The sequence below is a fragment of the Haliotis cracherodii genome, unplaced genomic scaffold (genome assembly GCF_022045235.1).
Source record: "Haliotis cracherodii isolate W230 unplaced genomic scaffold, xgHalCrac1.p SCAF_17, whole genome shotgun sequence".
Lineage (NCBI taxonomy): Eukaryota > Metazoa > Mollusca > Gastropoda > Lepetellida > Haliotidae > Haliotis > Haliotis cracherodii.
Window position 1 is genome coordinate 3,871,216 of NW_027266272.1, and position 10,969 is coordinate 3,882,184.

Sequence of the window (10,969 nt, forward strand, 5' to 3'; positions counted from 1 at the left end):
TGAACAACAAACAAACAAACAGTTTTGTCACAAGACACCGGCCTGCTCACCTCTCTTTACATGGCAGAAGAAAACAATACATTGACAGATTTTAACGTGCGTAGAAGGTGGACATCACACTGGGAATATTAGAGTGAGATATGTTTTACGCCGCTTTGAACAGTATTTCAGTCATTTTACGGCGTGTGAGCTTAATGCTGATCTTAGATGCTCACCACCTTAGTGAAACCCACCAGCAAGGGTAAGGTGCAGACAAACCTAGAAACAGAAATGAGGTGAAATAGGATTCGAAACCACCATCATATAGTCAGTGTATTTTTGGAGGAAAATTTATATATCCCAGGTAAAACCACTTAGCACGAGCGAACAAAACACGGATGGGCATCGGGGAACTCTGGGATACATAAAGAGAAGTAACGGATCCAGTCACGGATAAGGGAGGCAATTCTGGACAACAAGAAAACGTGGTTGTTGAAATTAAGAGAGGAACATAACAAACCCATATTGTTTAAAACAAAGCAGCTATGCTTGTTGCGCGATGTTTGGACACTCTCAGCTATATCTCACAAAATGACGAAGGGTACACCTCTAGAGGACATGCTGGTCCCACGTCGTGCCGTCGTCATCCTTACCACCACGTTACCCGACATCCACGTGGCTACCTTGAGTATGTAGCAGGTGATGAAGGTGAGAGACCCGACAGATGGACAAGAGATGGTATATATTAATCTACCAGCTTGTAGTTCACGCTATTTACTGACCTTACCTGCGAGATTTACAATACTGCTGTCTTTTTTCGCCATGCTGTACCTTGTGCTACTAGCGATCATTGGTGAGTAGTCAAGTTAGGTCTGAGAACATGCGAATGGGTTTAGGGTTTGACGCTACTGAAGAGTGAGTGAGTTGGGTTTAACGCCGCTTTTAACAGTATTCCAGATAGATCGCGGCGTGTCAGCTTAAGGTGGGAGGAAAGCCCTAAGTGATGCAGGTCTCGCCTTAGACGACTGGGCCAGCCGTGCCCCGCCACTGAAGAGAGTATGACTCTGTGCCCCAGTCAGGCTCGACTTCTTGTGCGTGAAAAGCCCGAAGTGTTGATACAAGCTGTACATGCAAACATGTTTCCAACTCAGTGAAACCACGAACACGGGTATGGTGCTGACAGACATTGGGCCGTATCCTATATAAAACGAAATTTAAACTGCCTAAACACAATTATTGTGGCTACGTTACCTTGAACCACGTGGTCAGCTACTCATACAATTAGTGTTATGGAAACAGAGATATCGGAGTCTCCCTGTAAACAAAGCATGTTGGACACAGTATAAGCCACAAATTATTAAAATATTTCGCTGATTCAATTAGCAAACTATTTTGTCAAATAAATAAATAATAAAATAAATAAATAAATAAATAAATAAATAAATAAATAAATAAATAAATAAATAAATAAATAAATAAATAAATAAATAAATAAATAAATAAAGTTTGTATCTAGTTAAATAAATAAATAAATAAATAAATAAATAAATAAATAAATAAATAAATAAATAAATAAATAAAGTTTGTATCTAGTTCAGGGAAAGAGGCACATGTCTTGAGGCTTCACACGAAACAGAATGTTTCGTCCAACTGTCGTCCAGTATCGCTAATAGTTGTGCTGGAAAGATATTGAAAGAGGGGTTTTAAAGTATATGTCTAGTTATTTCTTGATAAGAAGCTATTGTATAAATATCAGTCAGACTTCCAACCTGGTCATTCCACTGTTCATCAACTCATAAAACTCTATCATAATGTATGTAATGCTTTAGATAAGAGTGAGGATTATTGTATGATATTTTTTGACGTGTCAAAGGCCATCGATCGTGTATTCACAAAGGATTTGTGCAAAATTAAAGGACAGGTACAGAAGGTAACGTGTTAAACTGTCTAGACGTTATTTAAGCCATAGATATCAAAATGTATTTTTAAAATAGCCTTTGCCAAATCCTTATTTTTTTACCACTGTGAGTGCCAGAAGGCTCGGTCCTCGGGCCTTGTATTTATAATACAGTCAACAACGTTTATAACGAACACGCTCATAACGAACTGACGGATATAACGAATTATTTCTTGGTCCTGTCCAGGTGCTGTATATATGCCGTACATATGCTTATAATTTGATTCTAAAGACAACTTGGTATAACATTCTCTTTGGGTGGTAAGAATTAGTGGTCTTAAAGATTACAATTTTCATAAAAGCCTACTGCAAAAATGATTAATTCCATGTGAAACTGTGTATGTTTAATAAAAAGTCTGTGAACTTTAAATATACCATTTTCATACATCCTGCTCTGAATATGCTTGTGAGGTGTGGGATGGTTGCTCATTAAAATTAAAAGAAAAACTTGACAATCTCAAGTTAGAGCATCGCGTGTAGTTACCGGGTAACCGAAATATGCTCCCGTGCTGCCCTTTATCTTGAAACTGGTTGGAATACACTTGCAGAAAGAGGAATATATCGGAATAAAATTAACGATGTAACCTCCTCCCATTTGGTAACCAAACATTGTTGATGCAATATCTGTGTACAAGTTAACAAATGCATGAAATATATCAACACCATCACAAGAACACAATTGTTTTGATAGTCATTTTTTTCATCTGCTCTTAAATTAAGGGGAGATGTGCACCTATTAATCAGAGAGTCCAAACTCTAATTTCTTTTTAAATCAAAATACAAACTAAATGATCCTTCTTATTTACCTGTGGTTTAAGGAAGTACAATATATAGCTTACAAAATTACGCTACTCGTGCAGTTGACTAATTTACAATTGGTTTTTCATAGCTCTATAGTTCTCCATGTGAAAACGTTTATCACTGCTTATGCACTTTTTGATATGTAAGTATTGTTAAATGGGATCTCCTGTCACAGCTACAACAAAAATGTACACGTGTTTCACTCAGTCCAACAGCACTAATATATTTAAATAAATGAAAAACATTTGTACATTTCTCAATTGTATTATCATATGACACTAACCTTGTAAACATTTTGCAAGAGGGCTACCTATGTTGGGAAGCTTGTGCCTATGCGTTTTCCTTGTGAATAAATTAAATAAATATATTTTAGTTGGTTACTCGCTATACGAGTAAAATTGATTCTCAATAACCGCGTGACCCATTTGGGTCACGCACCCAACTTGACGTATGAAGAGACGGGCTGATGGCATGATGTCGATCTCTTATAATCAGATCTTGCATGTTTAACGGTTGCGATCACTAAGGTCTGGTTTTAATGAGATTTTGAGGTCATGGTGACCTTTGCCAATGTCACTCACTATGAATGGCGTAGCGTGTGCAAAACGCAAGAACGTAATTTCAGGTGGAATAATCATTATTTAATGAAAATATAAAAAGTGCACGAGGAGTTTTTAGGGGCGGTTGAGTCATGAGAAAACAGATATCGATTTTGTATCTGCTTTGCCGACTCTGAACACTTGTACTCCACGTGACAGCATGTGTAAGGGTACGAGTGAAAGGTGTGAGACAGCTGTGTCCAAGGTACCGTTACAATGTGTTTCTCGGCCTTGACCGACCGTGATTCCTGTTGTTCTACATTTGACCATGCTCTGTACAGTCTTTGGCCACGTGTGTGGTGCAGTGTCTCTAAGTCCTGCTCTGGCTCTGTGTGTGAGTGAGTGAGTGAGTGAGTGTGTGAGTGAGTGAGTGAGTGTGTGTGTGAGTGTGTGTGTGTGAATGTGTGTGTGAGTGTGTGAGTGAGTGTGTGTGTGTGAGTGAGTGAGTGAGTGAGTGTGTGAGTGAGTGTGTGAGTGAGTGAGTGAGTGTGTGTGTGTGAGTGTGTGTGTGTGTGTGAGTGTGTGGTGGTCCTGGGGTTTTGTATGGAGACAGGTGTTTTTTGTTCCTTAAACCTACGAGCCTATATATACAAAATAACAAATTTCTTGCAAATTTTGTTTATGGCATACAATCTTTTTTTCAACGGTCTGCAGCATAACTATTTTGTTGACGCATTGTCTGAAACAATTGTTTCATGTAACATCCCAAAGACCGTTAACGTTCATTACCTTTTACTATCTAATAATGTTGTCTTAGATCGTTCTGCCATTGTCGACTCTATTTGCATCGTAAACAATGACATTCAATTTTGTGTCACATGTGTGCGTGCTGCAGTCAACTATGTCTATTAATAACACCCATCGGCTGTTCCATTGTTGTCTGATATACCGGGTGGTACCGGGAAATACCGAGAATTACCGTGGAATACCGGGAAGTTGCGGGAACAGAAGTATCCGAAGACATTTTCGTAAGATGCGACTAACTGGATCGGGTGGTCGGGCTCGCTGACTTGATTGATGCATGTTATTGTATCCCAATTTAGTAGATCGATGCTCATGATGTCAGTCACTGGATTGTCTCGCCCACACTCGAATATTTACAGAACGCCGTCTTAAAGCCGGAAAAGTGCTGAGTGCGGCGTTAAACAACTACAAAACATCCAACTGCCACAAACGTTTAGACACCAGGGCCCACTTGCACAAAGCGATCTAAGTGCTACGACTATTGTAAGCCTTTGTTAAAGTATGGGAGTTAGATCATCTTAGCACTATGATCGCTTTGTGCAAGTGGGCCCAGGAGTCTCTTGTTTGTCTTCAGGAAGCGGATCCGGTGGTGATGTCATGACGTATACGTAAATATGTGGAATGCCTTTGAACATAAAATCCGTGACCTGTCCAAATGTACGTTAGTAGCATTATGGCGTGCATCGTACCTCATGCTGACGTCACGTTTGTCCGCTGTGCGCCCTAAAGTGACGGAGGGCATGGGACTTGTATCTGCTCAGCTGGCTGGGGGTTCTAAGTCCAGATCGCCCGATTGTGATCCTCCGTTTCTCCACACATGTCCTCGAGGGTTTTCAGAGGCGGTATACTTCCCACTGCTCCCATGTTGCACCCGACATATACCTGGGAAATCAGGCCCCCATTGTAACCATGTTGTCCTTTGAGCCGCCTATCGAGAAGCATGACCTGGCTGTGTGTTTGCTTTCGTGTCAGGATGTCGTGGACAACCACAAGTTTTCTGTTTATAGTTGGAATATGGCTGCAGCTTAAACCTAAATGTATTTTCGTTCGTTCGTTCCTTCATACATACATTCATCCCTCTCAGATTAGCAACCATCATGGTATGACTGAAATCATTAATAATTCTTCATTCGGCGTACAACTCAACTGATTCACGCCATCTTTACCGGCGCTTCTCCTCCCACTCCAGGCTGTGTGTCGGCCCGGCCAGGCTCCCGGATTGCTGGGGGGACTCCGCTGACCCCCGGGGAGCTGCCTTACCTCGCCTCCGTGCAGCTCCACAGCTCCAACGCCTGGTACCACCTGTGTGGAGGCGCCCTCATCAGCGAGACCAGAGTCCTCACCGCAGCTCACTGCATCTCTGGCGCGTAAGTTGACAGAGAAACGTAACTACGGAAGCCTTTTAGGGCCACTTGTTCTTTTCTTTTCTTCTTGAAATTTCAAGATAGTAAGTTTAAATTTCAAGATGCTAAGTTGAAATTTCAAGATACATACGTTAAGATTTCAAGTTATATTCTTTACATTTCAACTTTTCAAAATCATTATATTGAAATGTCAACTTAGTATGTATCTTGAATATAATTTATATATATGTACGGTTGGAAAGGTCTCTCCCCTCCAACACTAATAATTAAATTTCAACATTGCATCTTGAAACTTCACCTGTACGTTTATACATCGTTGGGGCGGGGTTGGTGTGGAAAGGTGTGTTGATGTTTGTTTGTGATAGAAACGTTTTTCAGTCAGTGCTTCAAGACACAAGGGGCGGGCGGGAAGCCTAGTGGTTAAAGCGTTCGCTCTTCACACCGAAGACCCGGGTTCGATTCCCAAAATGGGTACGATGTGTGAAGCCCGTTTCTGGTATCCCCCGCCTTGATATTAATGGGATATTGCTAAAAGCTCACTCACTCACTCACTCACTCACTCACTCACTCACTCACTCACTGAAACAGGAGCCGGACAAATGTAGAAACCAACACATTTTGTTCCAGTATGTCCCAGAAACAATTTTCATTTTTGGTAAGATTTGGAATTATATATTTTGGTCCCCTTCCCCTAAGACGTATTGCATAATTAAATATATCGAATGGTCGACCCCAAAGAACTGACTGTCACGCAACACCAAGCTGATTTCCTCTTTGACAATAAAAACACATTTTCTGCTTAAGAATTGAGGTGAGATGAGGTGAGGTGAAATTATTGAGTGAGGCGTCCAAGATTATTGCACTTACGTATATAGCGACGTGCATGCACGTGTGTCCGGACTAATGCCGATTTATAGTGCTAGCCCACTCAGATACCATGCCGCAGTTTAATATGAACACTCCACTCAGACACAGCCTACTGACTCCGAGTCAACCAGTCCTTGTACTTGTTTAAGCCCCTTAATGCCGAGCGCCAGATAGGGTAACAACAAGTACTATGTTTAAACGTCTTTTGGTATGACTCGGCCGGGGATAGAACCCACGACCTTCCGCTCTCCAGGCGGGCGCTCTTCCACTAGGCCACGGAGGCGGTCCCTTAAAAAATGATTTTTGGTGAAGACTCTACTGTTTGCAGCCCGCTGTAGGACAGGACTACTTATGTTCGGCGTCCGGCAACAAACACTTTCTTACTTTTTTATGCACATTGAGTGTATGCCTGTGCTATCAGTAGGGTGGGACATGCTTTACACTTTCGCGAACACCTGGCGTCATAAGTGGTTTTAAAAAGTGATCAACTCATTTATATCAATCGCTTTTTTGTGTTCTTCGCCAAATGGAATTTGTTTCGGCAGATCATCGACAGTGAATATTTTCATTTGACGTTATACGTTTATAGGGCAACAGACTACAGAATCGTACTGGGGGAACACAGCCTGAGTCAAGTCGACGGAACGGAGGAGTACGCCTCTATTGCAAGCTACGTCACAGTAAGTGATTGTTCTTAAAGGTAGTCATCGACTGATCATTCCGATCGCTGCTTAGTTCCAAAACGAGCCTTACATCATCGTGGTATTTGGAACGCCCTGATTGGTAGTTGTAACAATCGGGTCGTGTGCAGAAGGGGAATTCAACTATGACGTGTTTAAATCACGTGACATTGTAGGTCTCCATCCTTGGGTATCGCTTTTTTATGGCTGCCTTTAACTTCGGGTGTGGGGTATGTTTCATTAATGCGAAGGTATTTATGCGGTTCATCGGGGTTCAAATGTTACTTCGAAAAAGTCCGCCTCGTGGTCTAGTGTTAGCGCGTCTTCCCGGAGAGCGGAAGGTCGGTGGTGCGATCCCCGGCCGCGTCATACCAAAAGACGTTAAAAGATGGTACTTGTTGTCACTCGGCATTAAGGGGCTTAAACAAGGACTGGTCGGTTCGGAGTCAGTATACTATACAGATCAAAGGTTCTGAATTACGGTTGATGTATGATTTAAGAGCTTTTGTCATATCCTTCCCTCTCAGTATGTTTTGTCGGCGATAAAGAGGTTGCGTTTTCTATTTTAGCATCCCGACTACAACGGCAACGCTGCTGGCTTCCCCAACGACATCGCCATTGTTACTTTGGCAAACAACGCCGATACCAACAACAGCGCAATTGGCATCATACCCCTCGCTGATGCCGGAGGCGACTTCACCGGAGTCGATTGTACCATCTCTGGTTGGGGTAGTTTAGCTGGTGAGTTGTATACTCTCCTGATGGAATAGCTTTACTGGTGAGTTGTATACTCTCCGGATGGGATAGCTTTACTGGTGAGTTGAATAATCTCCTGATGGAAAAGCTTTACTGGTGAGTTGTATACTCTCCGGATGGGATAGCTTTACTGGTGAGTTGAATAATCTCCTGATGGAAAAGCTTTACTGGTGAGTTGTATACTCTCCGGATGGGATAGCTTTACTGGTGAGTTGTATACTCTCCGGATGGAAAAGCTTTACTGGTTGTGAAGAATACAGTTGTTAAATTATCTTAATAAAAAATGTTATAAAAAGAGCCTAGAGACTCTTCATTTTCAGATACTTCAGTGATCTAGACTTGCCAAACATAATAGACTTGCATGGGCTGTATTGGATATATTTGTATCAGGGTATGTATGACAGACTACACTCTCTTGTATGTGAAGCTTTACTGGGGAGTTGTAGCGTATTTGCCGTGTGTGGCTTACTGCTCTCTTGAACCATATCTGACTTTGCCGGTTTATCACCAAGGCTGGGTAATCTGGTCCTTGCTTACAGGCTGTGGGAAATAGTTCAAACTTTGATCAGATGACTTCTCATTACTTGCTATATCACACACACTCGCTGTCGTTACAGGGTCAGTGGCACTTCAGGACACGCCGTCCAATGCCACGTTCCCCGCCATCTCTAACGCCGCCTGCGCCAGCCTGTGGGCCCCCGTCTCCAACACCATCATCCTCCCCAGCCACGTCTGCATGGTCGGCACCGCGGAGGAAGCCGCGTGTCATGTGAGTCCTCCGTCTCAGAGCTCCAACTCTGCTGCTTTAAATCATCGCACAATAATGACCTAAGATAAGATAGTTGGACCACCACCCCTCTCCCTCGCCCCCCCCCCCCCCCCGCACACACACACACCGCCCTTCATAGTACGGTTGTATTACGGGCTGTGGCGTAGCCATCGTGTTCGATCCCACACCTGGGTGTGTCCTCGCCCGTGATATTTACAGAACATTTGCAAAAGTGGCATAAAACCTCATTCACACACTCTTTCGAGATTAGCTCGTCTAATTCTGGTCTAAGTGGAACCGCTACTTTTGAGTAAGTGAGTTTGTTTTTACGCGGCTTTTAGCAATATTGCAGCAATATCACGGCGGGGGACGCCATGAGTGGCCTTTACATTTTGTATCCATGTGGGGAATCGAACCCGGGCGTGACTAGCGAACACTTTAACCACTAGGCTACCCCACCGCCCCTGCTACCTTTGAAGAAACTTTGTTTCTGTCGCCTTCCCAACAGGATTTGTAAATAGAGTGTTTACAACCTGTATACCTTTATCATTTATTAGTGTCAATACAATCTGGAAGAGAGAACTTTCCAACCGTGAATATTGTGATATATATAGTTGATGTAGGCATTCAGCCATGAATTGCGAGAACATGTTCCTGCTTGAGCTGCTCTTGATGGAACTATTGTCCTCCCTGACCCCTGACGGCAGCGATCGCAATTAACTCAGATGTGCCTGCGGACCAGTTTCATTACTTGGTATACATGTCGCTAAATATGATTGGTCGGAATATAAAAAGAAGTTGAAACTTAATTTTATTTAAACGTTCCTCTTAGACGTAGGGATTCTAGGGTTTGAGTGAATGAGTGAGTTTGGTTTTACGCCGCTTTTAGCAATATTCCAGCAATATCACGGCGGGGGACACCAGAAATGGGCTTCACACATTGTACCCATGTCGGGATTCGAACCCGGGTCTCTGGCGTGACGAGCGAACGCTTTAACCACTAGGCTACCCGACCGCCCCTTCTAGGGTTTGAATATGGCCGTGAAGAGTTGTCAGGTCAGAAACATATGGTCGTGGGTTCGAATCCCGGTTCGCCCTGATTATATTTCCAGGTTCCTCAGCACCATACCCGTGTTCGTGGGTTTCACCAAAGTGGTAAAAGTCTGAGAAACCGGGCGCCCCCACCCCCATCACCCCGCACACATTATATTATCAAACTGACCAGTTGTGAGTTCCAATTCGTTTTGGGTCCTAATTTCACATTTTAATATTATGAAATCTCAATATGTCACACGTTTTTCTTCCAAAGGGCGAAAATGCGAAATGCCATGATAGTTCCACGTTTTTGCAATAATACAGTCAGGTAACCTGTTCTTCCTTCTCGTGCAGTATGACAACGGGGGTCCGATGGTATGTAACGGCGTCCTCGTCGGCCTCATCTCTTGGGGGGACAGCTCGTGCGAGGGGACGCTACCTGCCGTCATGGCCAGTATTCCGTACTTCCGCAACTGGATAGAGGCTAACTAGGCTTCGCTGGACGCCTACAGCAACTATCCTGACAACACACAGTTCTACCTATTCCCGACAAAAAGCATTTTCTTCTTCTTTCAATTCAAGATAAAATAAAATAATATATATATATATTCCCTCTGTAATGTGCTTTCATGTTGTGTTCTTGACTATTATACTACAATTTACTTTAACTTCTAGTGTCAACCATCACCATACACATACATTTAACAAAATTACAGCAGAAGCAACAACTACAACTACAACAACAACATAGTAATAATAATAGATGTTGGACATAATCTCAATGTCAGTGTTGATTTTGTTGATGGCTCTGTACTGCTGGACGGTACAGAAATGAGTGTCAACCAAGCGAAGAGCCATATCAAATCGTCCCAGAACGCTTTAACCACTAGGCTACCCTACCGCCCCTGCTACCTTTGAAGAAACTTTGTTTCTGTCGCCTTCCCAACAGGATTTGTAAATAGAGTGTTTACAACCTGTATACCTTTATCATTTATTAGTGTCAATACAATCTGAAAAAGAGAACTTTCCAACCGTGAATATTGTGATATATATAGTTGATGTAGGCATTCAGCCATGAATTGCGAGGACATGTTCCTGCTTGAGTTGCTCTTGATGGAACTATTGTCCTCCCTGACCCCTGTCGGCAGCGATCGCAATTAACTCAGATGTGCCTGCGGACCAGTTTCATTACTTGGTATACATGTCGCTAAATATGATTGGTCGGAATATAAAAAGAAGTTGAAACTTAATTTTATTTAAACGTTTCTCTTAGACGTAGGGATTCTAGGGTTTGAGTGAGTGATTGAGTGAGTTTGGTTTTACGCCGCTTTTAGCAATATTCCAGCAATATCACGGCGGGGGACATCAGAAATGGGCTTCACACATTGTACCCATGTCGGGATTCGAACCCGGGTCTC

General features: G+C 42.7%; 1 protein-coding gene across 1 annotated transcript; it reads left to right on the forward strand.

The window, feature by feature from the left end:
* The first annotated feature begins 801 nt into the window (after positions 1 to 801).
* Positions 802 to 10,043, forward strand: LOC139464354 (chymotrypsin-like serine proteinase). Its single transcript, XM_071245883.1, has 6 exons — positions 802 to 832; positions 5,270 to 5,447; positions 6,901 to 6,991; positions 7,561 to 7,732; positions 8,365 to 8,516; positions 9,906 to 10,043. Exons 1-6 carry the CDS (start codon positions 802 to 804, stop codon positions 10,041 to 10,043), a joined length of 762 nt encoding a protein of 253 aa, XP_071101984.1.
* The last annotated feature ends 926 nt before the right edge of the window (positions 10,044 to 10,969 follow it).